The sequence below is a fragment of the Cryptomeria japonica genome, chromosome 3 (genome assembly GCF_030272615.1).
Source record: "Cryptomeria japonica chromosome 3, Sugi_1.0, whole genome shotgun sequence".
NCBI classification, from domain to species: Eukaryota; Viridiplantae; Streptophyta; class Pinopsida; order Cupressales; family Cupressaceae; genus Cryptomeria; species Cryptomeria japonica.
Genome location: NC_081407.1, coordinates 194,636,118 through 194,657,349, shown reverse-complemented (window position 1 = coordinate 194,657,349; position 21,232 = coordinate 194,636,118). Strand labels below are relative to the sequence as shown.

At 37.8% G+C, this 21,232-nt stretch overlaps 1 protein-coding gene across 3 annotated transcripts in view; it reads left to right on the top strand.

Moving 5' to 3' along the window:
• The first annotated feature begins 10,279 nt into the window (after positions 1–10,279).
• The window catches only part of LOC131035058 (2-dehydro-3-deoxyphosphooctonate aldolase 1), a 172,793-nt gene continuing 161,840 nt past the window's right edge, over positions 10,280–21,232 (top strand). The window contains exons 1-3 of one of the 3 annotated variants that reach the window (XM_057966678.2): positions 10,280–10,540; positions 20,141–20,238; positions 20,336–20,432. In XM_057966678.2, coding sequence (XP_057822661.2) covers positions 10,493–10,540; positions 20,141–20,238; positions 20,336–20,432 — 243 coding nt within the window. In that variant the 5' untranslated portion in view covers positions 10,280–10,492. The remainder of the gene's footprint in view (positions 10,541–20,140; positions 20,239–20,335; positions 20,433–21,232) is intronic. The other 2 variants (XM_057966679.2, XM_057966680.2) reach the window with 2 other exon arrangements.

The window sequence follows — 21,232 nt, the reverse complement described above, 5'->3', positions numbered from 1 at the left end:
TGACTCGGGTGCTTCATATCACATGGGTTCTACAAAGGAGCAGTTTTCTTCATTGGAGCCATCTAAAGTACCTCACATTTACATAGGTGATGATACACAAGTAGAGGTTGAAGGGAAAGGTTCAGTTGACATGGATGATGAAACATTTGAGAATGTTCTCTATGTTCCTAACTTGTCTACCAACCTTCTCTCTATCTACCAAATCACTCACTATGGAAATGGGAAAAAGGTTGAGTTTACACCACATTCAATTGTGGTAAAGGAACTTGATGATGATGCCTTGGTAGCAGTGGGACAAGTCAATGACAACTCAAGGCTTTATTCATTCTCCCACTTTGTGCCAAGTTCACCTTCTAGAGCCTTGCTTACTCATTCAAATTCTGAAAGTAAGCTATGGCATGAGCAATTTGGTCACCTCAACTACCACTATCTTCAGCAGCTCAGCACTAAAGACATGGTCACAGGTCTACCTCGAATCAGTTTTTCAGAGGGTGTATGTTCAGGTTGTTCCATGGGCAAGCATCCCGAGGAGAAGTTTGATAAAGGGAAAGCTTGGAGAGCTTTGGAAGTTCTTCAACTTGTTCACAGTGATGTAGCAGGTCCATGTCCAACACCTTCATTTAGCAAGGCCCGCTATGTCCTCACCTTCATTGATGACTACTCTCGCTTCACTTGGGTCTACTTTCTCATTCATAAGAGTGAAGTATTTGACAGATTTCAGGACTTCAAGACTCGTGTGGAGAAGCAATCTGGGAAAGTGGTGAAGATTCTTCGCACAGATAATGGAAGGGAATATGTGAACAAAAGACTTGAGGATTTTTGTACATTTGAGGGAATTGATCTTCAGCATTCTGTCGCATACACTCCACAGCAGAACGGAGTTGCAGAACGCAAGAATAGAACTCTCAAAGAAATGGCTAGTTGTATGATTCATGCACGTTCTCTTGATCCCGCCTTTTGGGCCGAGGCTATCAGTTGTGCCACACACATTCAGAATCAGGTTCCTCACAAAGCTTTGCAAGGTATTACTCCTTTTGAAGCTTGGGCTGGTAGGAAACCGATTGTGAGACATTTCAGAGTCTTTGGGTGTCCAGCATGGGCTCGCATACCTCCGCAGAAATGCAAGGCATTGGAACCATAGAGTCGACCTTGCATATTTGTCGAATATCCTGAGGGTGTTAAGGCATATAGATTGATGGATCCTGAGACACATGAGGTGTTCATTGAGAGGAGTGTCCACTTTGAGGAAAGCTCTCCTAGCTTAGCCTCTCTACCTCCTCCACCTTCCTCCATTGTGGATAGTGATGCTAGTGATTCAAATGATGAGACTCATTCAACTCCGACTTGCAGGGTTACACCTCTGCAGGGTCCACTTACAGTTGAGGAGCCTCATTCTCCACCTCCACCTAGACCTCGTTGGGCTCGACAGACACTTGAGTCCACGGGTTCTCTTGTTGGGGATCCTTCAGATACACGAAGAACTCGATCACAATATCAGGATCTTCCACATGCATTCATTGCTACTGCTTCCAATCCACAGACATTTAGGGAAGCATCTGGGGTTCCTGAGTGGGACCAAGCTATGGAGGAAGAGTATAGTTCCTTGATGAGGAACAACACATGGGATTTAGTCCATCTCCCTAAGGGGAGAAAGATGGTTCGATGTAAGTGGATCTATCGGACCAAGTTTGCAGTAGATGGTAGTGTGGATAAGTACAAGGCTCGACTTGTTGCATAAGGTTTCTCCCAGGTAGCAGGTGTTGACTATACTGAGACCTTTGCGCCTGTAGCCAAGATGAACTCCATTCGCTTGACACTTGCTATTGCTACAGCTCATGGTCGGGCTGTACATCAGATGGATGTGAAGATTGCTTTTCTTCATGGTGATCTTGATGAGGAGATTTATATGGAGCAGCCACAGGGTTTCATCCAGGATACTTCCTTGGTTTGCCAACTAAGGAAATCTCTCTATGGCCTTAAGCAGGCCCCCAGGGCTTGGTATGCCAAGATGGATTCCTTTCTTCTCTTCGCAGGGTTCACTAGGTGTCATTCTGATCCAAATGTCTACTTTTTGCGACAGGATGACTCTCACTTGATACTTGTGCTCTCTGTTGATGATTTGATCATTACAGGGAGTACTGCATCCATCATTAGCAGGGTCAAATCTGCTTTGCATGACAGCTTTGCTATGACTGACTTGGGTCTTTTGCACTACTTTCTCGGGATCGAGATTTCACAATCACCTTCTGGGATTACACTATCACAGTCCAAGTATGCTCTTGATCTACTTGCATGCTTTCATATAGTAGATTGTAAGTCTGCACCGACTCCCTTTCTTTCTGGAGTCAAGCTTGAGGCTCAGTGTTCTTCTCCACCAATTGATGCCACTTTGTATCGTCAGCTTGTGGGTAGTCTCATCTACTTGACCCATACACGCCCTGATATTTCATTTGCAGTTGGCATGGTTTCTCGCTTCATGCAGGAACCACATGAGCTTCATTGGAAAGCCGCCAAACGCATCCTCCATTACATCCAGGGTACACATCACTATGGGATTCACTATGCAGCAGGCACAGGACTTCACTTGGTTGGTTAGACAGACTCTGATTGGGCTGGCGATCTTGATGATCGTAAGTCTACTTCCGGTTATAGTTTTCACCTTGGTTCATGCCCCATTTGTTGGGAGAGCAAGAAGCAGCATGCTTTTTCTCTTTCTTCGACTGAGGCTGAGTATCGAGGCGCTGTTAACGCAGCGACTGAGAGCATTTGGCTCCAGCAGATTCTCACAGAGTTTGGGTTCACCACTCCACAACTGACAGTTCTACATTGCGACAATCAGAGTGCTATTGCAATCTCGAAGAACCCGGTCCAGCACCAGCGAACCAAACACATCGAGATTCATATGCACTATATTTGAGAGCTGATTCAGGAGCAGGTCATTGATTTCTAGTATTGTCCTACAACGGAGCAGGTTGCTGACATATTCACCAAACCTTTCACCGAGAGTAAGTTCCAGCAGTTGCAAGCTCTCTTAGGGGTGCGGGATGTGTCATTAGGGGGGTCAGCTGACTTCTCCTTCCTCTCTTATGGGGGGGGGGACTTTTTCCTCTTTGAGGTTTTGTCCTTCTTCTTTTAGAGTCTTTTGTACTTTCATCTCTCTTTTGGGGGGGAGTTTTTTCCCACTGGGTTTTCTCCTTTTCTCCGTTTGTGAGAGATTGCTTTGCATAGTTTTGCTTGCATTTGCATTTTGTACATGGGTACCTATCATGGCCTAGTAGCCGGAACCCATCTTGCATTATTGACTTGAGTCTTCATTCCCCTAAGTTGCACTTAAGGGGGGGTGTTGGTGTAAATAAATATTCATTATGGATATTATTACACTTTCCTTAAGTTGACTTAGGATAATGCATCTCTTCGTAGTTTGGATTTGAGACACTTAGGGAAGTGTGCACATAGGGATAGAGCTTGTAGGAGAAATTCCACCTTTTGTGGTCTTATTTTGTTGTTACACTCCACATTCGGTGGGTCATCCACCTCTTGTGGAATATTATATTATTTCTCCTACCTACCCCTAGTATTTCTTACCTACCCTTGTTTCTCATTGAGCCACATGTCATGATTGTGTGCTCGTACATCCATATGGCCTTGCCTATATAAGAAGGCCTATATTCATTGTATTGGTAAGAATCCAGTTGATCATTTTTCATATTGATGAGAATACAATTTGTTCTTGTCATTCTTTTGTCTCTATTTTAATACTTTTCATTGTGCCCTTGATCTTGGCAAAATCTCACAAACCTCTCAGCAGGCAATGTAAAATTCCGTCACATGTTCCCTAGGGTCACCTTTGCCTTTGTAATTATCAAATTTAGGCATTTTAAAACCAAGAGGGTATGAAGCCATGGAGATGGAGGGATCATAAGGATAGGGACAAATTTCCTCAAAGGTATATAATTTCTTGCGGGTCCCGTCATTTAAGTTCTTAATGAGATCCTTCATGGCTTGAATTTCCCTGATGAGGTCAAGTGATTGATTTTGAACATTTGGGATATTTTGACCTAAATTAGACCTTGAGATATGTGTGGACACGACCAATATACCACCACTAATATATTGATAGGAGGAGATGGGGATTTGGGAAGTGCTTGGAGGACGTGAGGAGAAAATCACACTAATGGGTGGTAGACTAGTATTGATGTAGTTGGCAGAATTATGAAGGGGTGCAGATGATAAAGGTGGTCGGGAAATAGGAGGATTGGAAGTAGTAGCAGGTGCTGTGGTGGTGGGTTGTGGATTGAGAATTGGGTTGAGGAGAGGCCAATCAACAAAGTGTCCTTCCATACGTGTGTTAAAGATGGATTAGTCAAAGTCAAGAGGTAATCGGGCCCGCTATCTAATAAGCTCAGTGAGGAATCCACTAGGGTAAACTTTGATAAGTTTTTGCAACATTTCTCGATTGGAGGGATCTTCCAAAAAGCTCTTCAAGCATGGAGAATGTTTGGGTTGGTCAATGTATTCTTCATCTACTTGAACATCATGGTCAACATAGAGGTTAGGGTTAGGTAACTCACTAATTTGAGCAATAATTTTTTACTTTTGAGCGCACATGTAGACCATGCATGGGTAACCTCAAAATGACGAGGATAGGATGATGAATTGAAATTGGATGGATAGACTTGACTATGAAAGTGATGAGGTGATGCAAGATGAAAACAAGGACATGGACTTAGCAACTTTGTAATTGATTTTAGGATTGATTGAATATGATTGGATTGGATGAAGAGTTGGGTCCTTGGATTAGGACAAGTTTGATTTGGATTTAGATGACACCTTAATCCTTAGATTAGGACTAAGCAAGGTGTAGGTATTAATGATACTGGCCAAGAACAGGGTAACAACCAAGCTAGGCTAAATTTAGATCTTTCGATTAGGATTTGATTCAATTAAGTCTTCTCCTACTTATGTTAGGCTAAGTTCACAAGCAAGATTTGATAAGGATTAGGGTTTGGGTCAACCCAAATGATTAGGATTAATTAGATAAGGTACTTGAGATAGATAGTTTCTCAAGCACTGCACTAATTAGGGATCAACAAAGGATAAAGATATAATTTAGACTTCACAAAGTGTTGACCTTGGTTTAAGATTGATGATTGCTAGATGAAATTTCAATCGAAGGATTGATTATGTTCGATGTGCTAAGTCCTCAAAGATGGAAAGAAAATGATTGTGGAAGAATGGATTGATAATGGAAAGAAAAGGGAAGGCTACCCAAGACATGGAAGACACTCAATACATGATCTCTGGCTGAGGGAGGAGGGACAATGAGATGCAACCACTCCTATTGATTTGTTGGGACAAGACTAACCTTTGCTCAAAAGAACAGGTTCCCAATGTTTTTTGATCAAATTTGTTGATGAAACCATGGAGGTAATCGTGGAAACAGTGCAAAAAGACTTGGTGTTTCAACAAGAGATTTCAATTCTTGTACAAGAAGCTTCTACATTTTAATATTTGTTGAAGACTTGGCTTCTTTTTCTTGACTTGGTGGTGGATTGAATTTTTTGGATGCTTAAGGGAACATTGGTTATGGTGCATGGATACAGACTGACTAAGAATTCAATTCAGGAGCAGACAACAAAACAGAGGTGGAGACGACAAATTGTCAGCACAAATGATATTTTTTAGGGAAACAAAGATGACAATGTATGAGCGTAGATGACAAAATAGAGGCATAAACGACAAAATGCAATTTGACAATGACTAGGTGAAATTATGATGGATTTGGTTAAATTTTTTGGTCAAGTTTGTGAATGTTGGATTTGTTGTCTTGGAAAGAGATATCAAACAAGAAATATACGTTGGTCAAGGAGATGCGTGAAACAAGCGAGAAGTGAAGGGCCTAAATTAGCCCGATTTCACAAAATCACTGGTATGCACAATTGAAGACACACGAAAGCATGTACTACCTAGGCTGGAAAGAGGGTTCTACTTGTTGAGTCCCCACTTCGATTTCTTCAGATACTTAGAAAAAGGAGATAGAAAGAGATTCGGTGGCATTGACTCCCCCTTACACAACACACATTTCTTGGGCACACTAGAATCTCATACCCCGAAGATCTAGAGATCTTATGAACTGGGGGATATCAATCTCAATAGTGAATAGTATGATGTGGGGCGGATTTAGAGGTTCGACCTTCTACACCAACATACAAATAAGATTTTGGCTTCTACTACAAATGGTGTCTAGTCAACTTTCAGGGGTATACTGGTGTTTATACATGCATCAATTTTCTCAATTAAGAGGCCTCCCAACCCTTAGAGCAAGGGTTTAACATGTAACACAGACACAAGAGGAGTCATCCGCTGGTATAGAACAATGACACTAGGTGGTGATGACTTTTTTCACCCTCACAAATATTTGTATAACGAACCGAAAGAGTATTGTTTAGGCCGTTCCCTCTCACCCGCTTATTGCATCAGCAGGTAGGCCCTCTAAAGAAATACTAAGTAGTATTCTCACCCACCGAAGAGTGGAGAATACCACAAAATATTTCAAAATCTAACTATAACAAAAAGGGATAGGTTTTGCTTTTTGATCACCCAAGCTTTCGTGAGGGGAGAGCATATACCTACTATCCCATGCAAACAGAACAAACAAGTTTTATACTTACTAATGCATGAAATTGAAATCCTAACATACACTTAGTGGTAAAAAAGGTTTTTGACACATGAATCTGCAGCAAAATAATTAGTAGTTTGTAGATTTTTGTCTTGGTTGGTCAAGAAAGCTACAAAACCAGAAAATGATTAGCAAAAACCTTATGCAAGATTTACTAAGAGCAAAGATGTCGAAAAGTAGGCATAGCCAACAATCCATCTGCATAGGTGTTGAAATGCAAACGTCAACATAGAGGCACAGACAACGTTTTACTCTTTGCAGAAAAACAGTTAATTCTATAAAATCAAAATTCTTGTTGACTAGATCAAAATGCACAAAAAACATAAAACTATAATTATTAAATTTGGCAGATTTAGAGGACACAAACAAAATGCATTACTTTAATGATTTTTTTTGTTTGCTTTAAACTTTTTCCTATTTAAATGCTTTATTGCTAAAAATAAAAAATCTGCAAAGGAATTTTGTTAGGGCAGAGATGACAAAACTCCCTTGCGCAAATGTTGAATCTAAGGCAAAGACGACATTATGTAGGCACACAACAAAACACAAAACGTACAAAAATAATGATTAGATCAAAATATGTAGAGCGAAGACATCGATGTGTTTGCAGAGACAGTGAAATGCGGCCGCAAACGCCGACATGAAGCAGAGACGACAAAGTGAGACCTATGTGAACCTTCACAAGAAAAATCACAAAATCATTAAATTAAGGGACTTGGGGTCCCACCGAGCGTGCCAAAATGAGGATGAGGAAAATAAAATTAGAAAGATCAAATGCATGTAATATGAAATAAAGCACAATAAAGCATTACAAACATACAAACAATCTTGGTATACCTTCTTTCTTCACCTCCTCCGATTGAGTGGGAAGTGGAAGTGCACCCTTGATATCCACTTGATTTTCTCCTTAGGATTGAGAGATGTGGATTTCTCTCCACTACACAACAAGAGCATTAAATTATATGTTGGATGATGAATTGGCTATGACAAGATTTGGTCATAATATGGATGCAATGGGTGATTTCTTGACTTAGATGGATAACATGACAATGTAAAAAAGATGGATGAATTGAGAGGAGAGGAGACTCCAATTTATATATTGGAGGGACCCAAAATGGATGGCCAAGATTGAAGAGGAATGGAGGGCTAGGATTGAATGTGAGTGGGAGAGGACTTGAGAGGGCAAGTGGGAGATCCAAGAGATCGAAGTTAGGCTAGAAATTAGAAATAGGAAGAAGGTAAAAATGTAGGGAAAAGCCTTAGAGGGGTTCAAGGGTCACATTCACCAAAATATATGGGTACCAAAAATACCCTACAAATATATCTAGGGATTATAAATGGTTAAAATTTCAAACCCTTAATATATCAAGGATTTGAGTATGATTTGATTGATTGAAGTAAGTCAATAAAGACTATAAAGAGAAGTAAGATGGAATAGCATTGTGTCCATCAAAATTGGTGAAGGATGGACTTTGAGGTATGCTACAATGCTATCGAGTGTGTATTTGGAACTTGATATTAGATTTGAGGTTAAAAAAATTGAGATTTTAGGATAAAATTGTGACAATAATCTTCCAAAGGCACAATTTCATCCAAGTTTATGTAATTTCATCTTGAGAAAAAAGAGATTTTCATGGCTACAAACTTGATATATAAATGATGGTATCTCAGATAAGTAAAAATTTGGTTGTTGTAATGAGTATCGTGGGGCCTTCAATGTAAGGTTTGAAGTTCATGATTCCCTTGTGTCTTGTCAAGCCCCTAGACATAGTTAACATCAGTAGTAAAGGATATAAGTATTGCCAATGGAGATTTAAGGATTATAAATTGATAAAATTTTAGACCCTGTATATATCAAGGAACTAGGTATGATTGGATTGATTGAAGTAAGCTAACAAGATTTGTAAATTAATATGTGCTAAAAGGGAAGTGAAACATATTAGGGGTTTGTACCTCAAATTTGGTGAATGATGGACTTTGAGTGATGCTACATCACTTTATTGTGAGAAATTGAAACTTGATATTAGATTTGAGGTTTGGGGGAAATAATAAAATCAAAGAAATTGAGAGATCAGGATGAAGTTGTGATAATGTTCTTCTCTAGAGGCACAATTTTATTCAAATTTATGTAATTTTATTAGGAGCAAAATTAAATTTTCACAATCTAGAAAGTTTGTTTATTTGATGGTATTTGAGGTAAGCAAAAAAGTTGGTTATGCTAAGGAGCACGATGGGGCCTTCTATAGATGGTTTCAAATTCATGACTCCCTTATGTCTAGGCAAACCCCAAGACTTAGTGAACAATAGTAGCAAAATATATAAGGATTGCCAATGGATGTGGATATGGACTAGTGCTGAATGCCTCTAAATTGGTTGTTGATATCTTCTAAATTCTAATGAAAATTTATGAGTGGTTGTGTTTTTTTGGATACCATGAGATAACCTAGTGACCCAGCCCAGTGACCCAACAATGGATGTTGATAACTTGATCATTGTTAAAGCTTAATGCTAATTATTGATGAATGATGATTTATCCCTACATGAGGAAAACAAATTTTTTTGTCTCTTGATGCACTATGAAATACTATATCATGATGTGCAAGTGTACTAGGATGATGCCTTTATACACATAACCCTGTACATATAATTCAAACTTTTAATGCCTATATTGATAATTAAAATTTAGATTTTGAGATTATTAACCTTAAAAAGTAGAAATTTGAAGTTTGAGAACATGCAAAAAAGATTATATTTATGATATTGTTTAATAAATTGTATTGTGCTTGAAATCCATACTAAACTAGGAAAATTGATGAAAACAAAATTAAGTTGATTTTAAATAGAAGAATGAGATACAACAAAATGTTAGATAGAAATTTAGATGAATTAATACATCCAAAACACCAACCTAAAATAATATAAAATAAACGAAGCCATATGCAATTTTCGGACTAGAAGAAAACATAGAAAAATGAATGAATGACTGATTTTAATGATGTCTATGAGGCTAAACAACCTAAGGGACCAAAAGAAAAACAACCCTAAATCATCTTCATACTCTTTTCGATGTCGGATCTTCTGCTATGAATCTTGACCAGGAGGCTAGCAATCTAGTTGATCTTATCTTTGTCAAATAAGTGGTGCATGTTGTTGACCTTCAAACTATTTTCATACTAAATGCTGATATCCTTGTAGATTGCGCATTCCATGACAAAGTGTCATTCTATCTCCACCACACCCTTATTACAGAAAGTGCAAGTTCTTTCTTCCCAAACTTCCTTGGATATCCTCCATCTACCGGTCTCACATCTAAGGTGATTTGATCTAGTGCTCACTTGTGCAACTAACAAACTTGTTTTTTGAGTTAAATTCTTTGATGTAATATGCTTTTTTATGTCCAATGTGATTGATCTATGCTTTTTGAATTAAATTCTTTGATGTAGTATGCTTTTTTATGCCCAATGTGATTGATCTATGCTTTTTGAATTAAATTCTTTGATGTAGTATGCTTTTTTATGCCCAATGTGATTGATCTACATGACTTAGAAGAAAAAAGGGCTTAGAAGTCCATATGCAATCAAGAAACAGTATAACATAATATTATACATTTTAAAAGGATTACCAAAAATTAGAGATTACTACGCATTGAAAATGTTTCACGCGAGAGAGCTGAGATTTATGCTTAAACCAGAAAAACGCCCAGCAATTAATAGTGTACGTTAGCTTTAGCTGGAGAAAGATTAGAGAGTGCTGGAAATTGACCGTTGCACTGTGTTGCAGTAGAAACTAATTAGATCTCAAATCAGATCAAGAATGGCTTTGGCTTCCCCTGCTCCTTCGGCGTTATACAAACAACTCAAGGTATATAGATTACTCACATTGCATTTAGCTAGTTGATTTCTTACCGAATGATTAATTGTGTTCACTCTTTGATAATTCATAATACATCACAGAAAATTTTAGCTCACGCATTTTGTCATCTGATGAAAGCATTGCCAAGTAGCACCTTTCATCTAAAAAAATTCTGTGGATCTTACGTGACCTCTGTTCATAAACACCATTCCACTATACATCTTGGATTACCCTAGAGAACTAGAAATCGTTCGTTTAGTTGTGCTATATCTTTTTGAGAAATGCTGCTTAAATCCGTTCTTTAGCTAAGTAGAGCTTAATATATTTTCTGTCTAATTCACTCAGAACTTGTATCTGGCCTAAATCGACATTCACTCAGGGTTTTGAACTTGGCATTCCGTGCTAATACGAATCTATCATCTGCAAGTTGACATTAAATCACATATCTGGGGGCATAACTATCTTGTTGTGTTTTACAATGTTTTAATTACATTCCAGTTTGTTTATATAAATTTGGAGGAATTGGGCTACACATGTATTCCTAATTTTGGATTTGGGCTATACATGATTCATAATTTTGCAATCCATTGCAGTTTCAATAGGACTATCTGGTGAAAATTCCGACTGCATGGTAACCATTTAGCAAGATATGTTATGTTTTGATGGGCAATATGTCCGTTTCGTTGTAATTGGACCTTGCTTATCACTCGACGATAGACATGTAGACTAATTTCTATTTTGGTTTTGGTGAATTGGTAAATTCTCCTTATGGAACAACCTTTGGCTTAATTGTCACGACTCACAACCACGTCGTATCTCTTTCATCAAATTCATTCCAATTTGCATCCAGCTTCATTTATTGGATTACCACCACACTCAGTAAGTAGTGCCTGGTTAGCACTCAACTATAGGCATTTAGATTAATTTTAATTTTAATTTTTCTTTGAGTTGATGACTTCATCTGAAATGATAAATCCTCAGCTTAGTTGTCACAACCAAAGTTTATCACTTCCATCAAAGTGGCCCTGGACATGCATTCAACTTCATCTGTTGTTTTTACCACCACACCCATCAAATTCATCCCCAATTTGTGTCCAGCTTCATTCGTTATCACCACACTTGTTAAGTGGTCTCTGATTAGGACTCAAACATAGGCATTTAGACTAATTCTTCTTTTTTTTTGGTTGATATGGTGAATTCTTATTAAGGGATAACCCTTGGTTTATTTGTCAGAACCAAAGGGTATCTATTCCATTAAATTCTAAAGTATCTATTCTATCAAATTCACCCCAGAAATGCATTCAGCCTTGTGTGTTGTGGTACCACCACATTCAATGGTAGTAGTGAGTGGCCCATGCTTATCACTCAACAATACGCACATAGACAAATTTTGTTTTTATTTTTTTGTTGATTTTATAAGTTCTCTTTATGGGATAACTTTGAAGTCACGATCAATGGATATCGTTTCTATCATATTCATCCCTGACTTTCATCTAGCTTTGTCTGTCACATTCATATCATTTGAAGAGTCATTTTCATTAGTGTATTACTTGTAATGTTTCTCTAACTTGTTAAAATCTATATTTTTTAGTTTTGATATATGCTTTATTTGTGGAAAAATTGCAAACATTTTAGTGATGTTTGTTTTCAGTTTGAAGCCTGCTTTTTGTTTTAATTAACTAGTGCACAGTTTCTTTACAAAATTCAACAATCCAATAATATGGAACTCAGTTCTCAGTGTGTGGCTTGCTTGCCAATGACCATGTAATCCTTTCACTACAAGCTTTACAGATCTCAGATTGTTGTAAATGCAAAATTAACTGATACTGAGTGGTGTAGTTATAAAGAGCACAATGACCGACATGTAAAATTGGTAAAGATACTGAGACATGAACTGTATTTTGCTCAAGTTATGGTGCAGTTAAACAAGATTTATTAGAGATGCTGGTTAGGAAGTAATTCATCCATTTGCACGAGAATTGACCTACTGTATGTCAATAAACAAAACAGTTTGATCAGGCTTGCGTTCCATTGCATTGCATAAATGGTGTAAAAAAGTTATTGAAGCTTTGGAGATCTCTCAACCAACCCGTTGAAGTCAGAGTGCCTAATCATTATTACTAATTGTCCAATGATTCAGTGCTGGTCAAGCACATGTTTAAATTGACCTCAATGCTCTTTAGCATTATTTCAAATGCACTCAACAGCTTGTGGGTTTCCTCTCCTTTCTGGTATTCACGTGAAACATCTCCATATCTTGAAGTATCCCAATCCTTATGGTGCTGAAGAACAGTCTTCTCTAACCACCTCTGAATAAGCTCTAGATTGCTTCTGCAATTTTTCCTTAAATAAACATATTCTCTAGAATTTGTTATTCTCAATTTGTTCAGCGCCAATTTTATTTTATTAACTCATGTTTCCTCCATGTCCTCACAGAAGGTGCCTAAACTTGTCTCTATTAATAGCTGAGGACAGCTGTTCCACACATGGGACAGTTCACCGCAACCTCTTTCACAATTGCTTTGCTCAAGCATTTCTTGTGCTAAATGAAGACATCGGCTGGATCTCCTAACATATATTTCATCCAACTCCAATTCATTCTGTCATTATCGATTTTGTCCAAGTCTTTCTCATCAACAGTTCTTTGACACAATCAACTGTTCATGGAGGATGTTGTTAAAGCATATTGCTGTTTTGTTAGCCTGGTTTGTCAACCTTCTTGATAACCAGTTGTGAGTGTTCCTGTTAGAGTAAATAAAATCCATCTTATTGGGGTCCATTGAGTTACTAGTGTTGTTCAACTTGTTGTATATATACGATGGGATGTAGGCCATAGAGGGTTGACTCTCCCTATGCCATTGTTGTAATTTCCCAAATTTTTAAGGTGACATTTAATTAAATTGATTTTTATCAAGTTAACAAAATATAAATAAAATATTCATATGATGACTTAATATTAATTAATTTAATTGAATAACAATTAATTAGTAATAAGGCCACTTTATTTAATTAAGTTCTCCAGTCGGCTTGATCTTCTAGATGTTTCCTGGAGGGCTTTATAAGGAGGTCCTAGGGTGTTAGACACAATGCACCACTGAGAGGGGGAAGGGGTGAATCAGTGGTTCTCAAATCTTTTCCCTTTAGCAATCCTATGTGAGCACACCGGTTATTAGATCTACCTATGAACAGACTTACCGGTTAGAGAGGAGACTAACTCAGATGCAAACACTCACAAGGGGACATCACATAACACCAACATATACGAGGAAAACCCAAGATGGGAAAAACCTCGGTGAGAAATGCTGTTGGAGTCTACTGCTCCAATCCAGCCTCACAATGAAAACACAATTACAAAGTCTAGGGCACCAACCCAAGGAGCACCAACCCTTGACTTTAGGGCACTAACCCAAGGAGCTACAACCCTTGCACTGAGCTACAACTCAATGTTCATAAAATAAACATTAAATACATAAGTAGTTATCTTGTTACAAGTGAATCTTGCAACCTTATCATATATCTTACTCTGTCGGTGAGATACCTTCTCTGCTACACCGACTCACTTCTCTTGCTGCTCTTCACCTGCTGCTTCTCTGCCGATAAACCCTACCGGTTTACCTTTCTTCTGTTCTGCTCTCACTGAATCTTCTCCTCACTGCTCTACTCTTCACCGGTATTACACTCTGCTAGTTCTCTGTCTATCTCCTCTGCAACCTCCTTCACTTCTGCTCTGTTGGTATGAACACTACCGGTTCTTCTCTCCTACCGGTTGAACGCTTCAACTAGGTTCTCCCTTACTCTCACTCAATTCTCAGATGCTCGTTAAACACTTGGCTGATTTGCTCTTACACTTGCAGAAGTATCACACTTCGCAGTAGCACAATATTCTTCTCTTTTGCAGCAGTAAACAATCTCTTTTGGCCTTCATACTTATAGCCAGGTTTTCCCGCCAACGCTCAATTCAAAATCCTGGTAGTTAGGGTTTCCTCACCATCCTCGAGGCAAACCAAATCCAATCAGATCTTGCTCGATCTGATCACTCTGACATCCATCTGCACAACTCCGCCATTAACGCGCCTTCCTTCTTCAGCAACGTATAAACGATCTATCAGCATACTTCTTGGTCAATCGCCATTAATGGCATATGGGTTGCTTCAACTACTCTGATCTGCTCAATCAGTCTACCCTCGATCCTCTCTTGTCCATTCAATCTCGAGCCGCGCACTTCTGCACCTTCACCTCGAGCTTTGCAATCTCCTTTAATGTCGACCAACCCTACAACAACTCCAACGGTGTACATTCCATCTACCGTTGCATGCAAGCCCGCCACTCTAACTCCATGTGGCATCCATGTCGACTATCTGCCAGCTTGGCTCATCATGTCGGTCCAGGTGAGATCACCGACCAAACACTTGTACCGGTTCCTCTTTTCTGCCGGTTTACTATCTCTGCCGATATCTCACATTCTACCGGTTACCTCCTCATGTCTGCCCTTTGCTATATTGCCGGTGGAACACCTAAACTGGTCTTCAGGCATGACAAACTCATCACTCTTCATCTGTATTGGCAACTCAACTTGCCTTCACCTCTTCTTCCTTATCTCACCAAACTATGATGCACGTAATGCATAATAGGAGATAAGCTCCACTTACCGGTGGAGTAACACCTTGTCTTCTCAATCCTGCAATGCTCTTCATGTGACTTCCTTGTTTGTGCAGAGGCTCTTCAAACAGGCACATGTGATCTGATGTGAGCACATTCACTGCCAGTCATTGCTTCTCATGATGACTGTATCTTCATCCGGTGGGAGTCCTATTGTTCAGCAACCTCACAGTATACCTGTGACCTGTTCATTCTTTTCCTCCAGTGTTGATGTAATTGAGGTAACATTCTGCCTCTTCATCACAAACACCCGCTCACACACCTCTCTATCTCATCACACAAGTCAGGCACTAACTTGTGTATTGGTGACTCCTGAGGTCATCTTCCTTACCTTACCAGTGTTCTGCAACACAAGGTGATATCCAAGATATCACATCCTGTACTCCTTCATAACAGTGTTGCACAAACATCTCTTCTACCGGTGGTCATCCCATACCGGTTGACATCAATGACAACACAATCCCAACATAGGGTTGTAGCAAGGGCATGCTTGAATTTAATAAACGTTTAATGAGTTTTGGAGACGAAAACCTTCAAGAGTTGATAGGAGAGCTAGACGAAAACTTAGTTCTTTGGAGGGGTGGATTCTTGATGGAGTCTACATTTATGCCAAATTTGTTAAGTCTCCTTTGGAGACAAATTTGTTAGGTTTGAAAACCTGTTTCAGAAATAAGGGAATATGTATTAGATCTGATTTGGAGAAATAAAGATATTTTTAATTTGAGTGATATATTGGTGTAATGACAATTTGACAATCTTGAATTTCCTTAGGAAATCCAAGAATCAATGTCAGAATTATAAGGAGATCATGGTTAGAGGTGTCATATACAAGAAAATAAAGGTTAAGCATCATTCAAAGGGGAGTCGAGCAAGATGGAGTCACGTGCTACATCTAGGGTGTGTTTCACATTTTCAAACCAAGGGTTGTTTGGATAAAGTCAAAATGTTCAAGAACAACACATGCATCACAAGGATAATATTCCCAAACATGAAGATGGAAGGTGAAATGTGATCAAATAGATAGTTTCAGAAGAGTTAAGAAAAATTAGGTACTTGATCATACAAAGATGATACAGTTTGGCAATATGCCCCATCTTCATCACGTTGAGCAGCTGGAAATGTTGAGTATCAAGAGATATTGCTCAACCACAAACACTTTGTGATGATCTATCAAGTACAATTTAGCTGAGATGGCATCCTAGTCATCATCAAACCACTCAAGTTGTGCCACATCAGGACGTCCAGGTGCATTGAAATTGACTCATTTAGTGAAGGAGCAAGTGACACTTGGCGCTTCATCAAATATTATTTTATGTACCTAACCTCAATTCCTATTGGTTAGAATTCAAAGGAGGAGATGTGTCCATCGTATTGTAATTTTCTTACTGGCCAAGAAGGAGTTTGTTGTAACAAACCCTAATTAGGGTTTTATTGTTAAATCTTGGCCATTGATTTGAGAATCAATCTTTGCCCTTCATTGTAATGGGGACTTCTGTAAAAGGCCTAGCCTTTTCATTTGTAAAGGTTAATATTTGGCAGTTGTTAGATAGGGAATAGTTAGTAAAATAAAAAGTAGTAGTAGAGTAGGAGGAGGAAGCTAGAGATTGTTGGCAAGACTTGTTGGAGTTAATACATGATTTTCATTGAAGCATGGTGGATTTCTATGTGTTGTTTCTACATGTTGCATGGTTTCTTGTTACTTCTCAAGTTTAGATAAAGTTCATTGATTGTAATGGAGAAATGTGATGATATCCTGATGGAATCCTCGTCCATACCATTTGTAATTTTCTGATTGTAAGTTGCGGTGTGTGGTTGGTCTGAACCTCGCTAAGCACTAGTTCGATTGTGAATGTTCACTTGAATTGCGCTAGTCTTGGGTATTTGAATGAATGTTCATGATACGAAAACCCTTCGTTATTCCTTAGAAGATTGCATCAGTTTTGTGTAGTTGTTTATGCATGGCGAAGCTTGATTATGGAATCCGTCTATCAAAGCATCATCTTTTATTGTCATTGTTCTTAGGTTTAGAATAGATTTCTTAACCCTTCGTCCCTTTTGCCTTTTATTTTCCAAAGTTAAGTTAGTTTTCATGTTCCAGCAGAGTTCATTAACATAAGTCCCCTTGTGATTCCAGCAAATCACATCTTAAACACTGAGTTTATCCACAACATTTAAGTTGCATAGTTCGCATTGTAAACCTTGGAGTTGTTTTGATTGATCACTTTGTTTAGCATTTCAAGTTTATTTGTTCAAGAGAGGATAAAATACCTTGGTATTTTATTGTGTTCAAGGTGCATAAAAAACACATCAACACATCCATATGAAAATTGCCTTATTTACAGGACAGCAATTTTCATTTGTCAAACCAACCTCACATAATAAAACACCTTCCCTTAATTAGTGAACTTATAAACTTAACAAATCACTGAGCATGCGGTTGCCAAGGGGTATGTGATTAATTTGGAAAAGACAGCAATCTCATTATTTATTTATATAGCTGTGATCTGAACCTTAATAGAGCAGTGATCTCTATAGTGATCAAGACAGCAACTTCATTAGTTAACAGCAACTAATTGTCAAGGGGCAAAGGATATTATAAGGAGACATTACTCTTGGAAAGGATGTGACTATGAGAAGAACATGACTCTTCCATTCCAAGCAAGAGATATACATTGGAGATCAGCATTCAAGGAGGAGCATCAAGGAAGATAGAAACAAATAGGTAATTGAGAAAAGAGACCTGCAATTCAGAATACAGGCATATTTGGATCTAGTAAATGTTGTGGTATGCATGAGAATATGCTTGATATGTATGCTTAGTGTATGCAATGTGGATAAATATTATCATACATATATCTTTGCTCTTTAATATCTCTTATCAAGATGTTAATAAACTTTATTATGCTTCTTTAATTAAATAAGTTGTCTATTCTTAATTCCCCAAATAATCATTATGGGAATGGAGGGAAATATGTTAGGGAGAGGTGATAGACATGGGTTCCCCCAAATTAAGTAGGCCACCCCAAGGGATGGAATCATCAAGGTAGATGTTCCCACCACTTGTAGGCCAAGGGGCGAGTTGTCTTGGTTAGACGTTGCGTGCTCTTGGGCTTCATTGGGCTTAACAATCTTCCTCAATGACCTGGGTTCCCTCAAGTTAAGTAGGCCACCCCGGGTGGAATCATCAAGGTGGATGTTCCTGCCACTTGTGGGCCAAAGGGTGAGTTGCCTTGGTTAGACGTTGTGCGCTCTTGGACTTAATTGGGCTGAACAATAACCAGGCACCCTTTATGGCTTTCCTCTCCAAACTCTACTATGGCTGATTTAGGGAAATTGACTCATTGGTCCTTAATTTCTAAGATCAACAAGCTTTATGGTTTATCTAAGTAGGTTAAGATGATTAGGGACATAGATGCATATGTATTTATATTTGTTGTTGAATCCCTGACCCTAATAGAAATGAATAATCTTATGATTTATATTTCAAATATTATCTAACATGGTTGTAGGACCTAAACCAGGATTTATGCTGATAACTATATTACTTTCCTTATTTCAATTGAATTTGTGATCTTAGGGCAAGATCCAAGATCATCCCAAAAGGGAAAATCTTGGTCCAGGAAAATTACAAGAAAATTATTTGGTCCAGGAAAATTAGAAGAAAATTATTCAGTTGTTGAAGGTCTCAAGACTTAACTGCAAGTGGCATTTCACCAAAAACAAATGTAACCAGCAATAGAAGACATGCTCACAAATATATCTTCAAAAAGTTTCCTAGAGAATGCCAAAACACCCCAAATTTTCCCTAGGGAATCATACTTCATGAAGAGAACACTTGCGAATCATGCTTTATTAATTTTATTTTTGCACGCTTCACAAAAACACCAATAAAGTAAACAAATTAGTAAAAAAATATATTAGAACTTGAGTCTCTTCAAGGTCTCTCTACCTCTGCTGAAGATTCAAATGAGTTTGATTATGACTCTTGATTTTATGCCTTTATCGATGCCTTTTTTATTTGAATTTACCTCAAGTTGACTTCTGACGTCAACCTTGAAACTCAATCACATACTGCACCCTTAGAAATTTGCAGAGGCCTAGATACCATATGCGGAAAAAGAAAACCTATTAAATCAAAATGAGAGACAATTTCATTAAACATACAGAGATGGAGGCAATAGTGAGGTTTCTTTAATTAGTTGATGTCATATTCACAAATCATATTGGTTGTCAGGTATGTAACCACCAATCCAAATCACTTTTTTAACTCTTAATGCCACCCCAGATTTATTAAATTTTTTTTAACAAAATGTTATAAACTAAGCTTAACCTGCAATTTATCAAGACTAATGGAAACTATACCATAGCATGGCTTACATATTTTCCTTATGTTCCCTAGCATTTTACAAATTATATAGCTAATCATTGTCAAAACAAATTGTTTTCAGTTTTAAAAAATGACTTAATGGACTAAACTGTAAAATACATTTCAAAACAGACTTCGAGTCAATAAATTCAAGAGTTCAAATTTGTTTATTATGTTTCTTCATATCCACTAAACCAGTGTATGGGAGAATAGTTTAGATTTGATTCTTGCTTTGTTGAAGCTATCTTCTCCAACTCCAATGTAGTATGCAAATTAATGTAGCAACCAAGATCAGAATGTCAATATTTTTAATTGTAAATTCAAAGAGAATTAAGCTGGGGATCCATTTATAGAATCATTATATTAAGTCACTGTTCATGAATATGGCTGATTTTAACAGTGCACAAAGTAACAGCTGTGCATGAAATGCGCAAAAGTTAAAAACAAGAGAGAATCAAAAGAATTTGTTCTATTTGTTTCTAGATTGAGGATGGCGAAATTTGGAACTTCACAACCTTGTGATTCCTGTGCAAATGATTTATGATTGTTTGGACATATCTGATGTTTTATTGAACTGTCAACAGGGAGCAGAACCCTTCTTTCTGCTTGCAGGACCAAATGTAATAGAATCAGAGGAGCATATTCTGAAAATGGCTAGACAAATTAAGTCTGTCACTGAAAGGTAAGTATTTTATACCATATATCTATTTAAATTGATATGAAAGGAGATAATATATTTTTGTATTAGAAATCTCAATGTAAAGGTTGTTTTTGGTCAGGTTGGGATTGCAATTAGTTTTCAAATCGAGTTTTGATAAAGCTAATAGGACATCAACCAAGTCATTTCGTGGCCCTGGTCTAGAGGAAGGGTTGAAGGTAATAGTATGTTTTGTTTTTATGTCAGATTTATAAGATTTGGTTACTGCAAGATTGACAACCTTTATTAATAATTGTTACATCCTTTCTGTACAATTCTTTAAATTATTGTGGAAACAGGTTCTTTCAGTGGTCAATTGGAAAGGGACCCTGCCCAATGTGATGTCTTGACTGGTGGTGACCTGAAAAACTAGCTTTACCTTTTCACCTTTCACATAGGCAATCTCCCAACTGATGTCAAGTTTCCCATTGACTGTCTTCTTGTACTAGTTGAGGTGATAATCTTATTTTTTTGGTAGAAAAATGGGTCATATGTTACAAATTGAATAAAATGTACAAGAGATAATCTGTACATATCATAGATCCCCCGGGCATCTCAAATTGTGCTCCATTTCCTGGAGACATTATTTACTTCCAAAGCAGTGAAAGCTTGGTACAAACCCAAATAGCCAAGTCATCAAAGAAGCAATGGAAAATAAATATCATTAAACTGTTTCTTGAAGCCTTAAAGTAATTTCGTATCACATATTTCAAAAATGAGATAAAGCAGCACGATGAAGCTTATCAAAACTAACAAGCCATTCTTGTAGACCAATGAGGTCATGAAAGATAATTTTTCTTCAATTTCGATTGGTCTACAAAAAGGTATCTTGAAACTACCGGCCAATTTGAGTCCAAAGTTATGTAAAAAATTTAGTCCTAGATGGCATGTTCAATATTTTGAATTTTTCACATTGTACATCTGACAGAAAAGTTCTGACCAGTTTATGCTTGCTGGCTAACCTTCAACAAAATTTGCC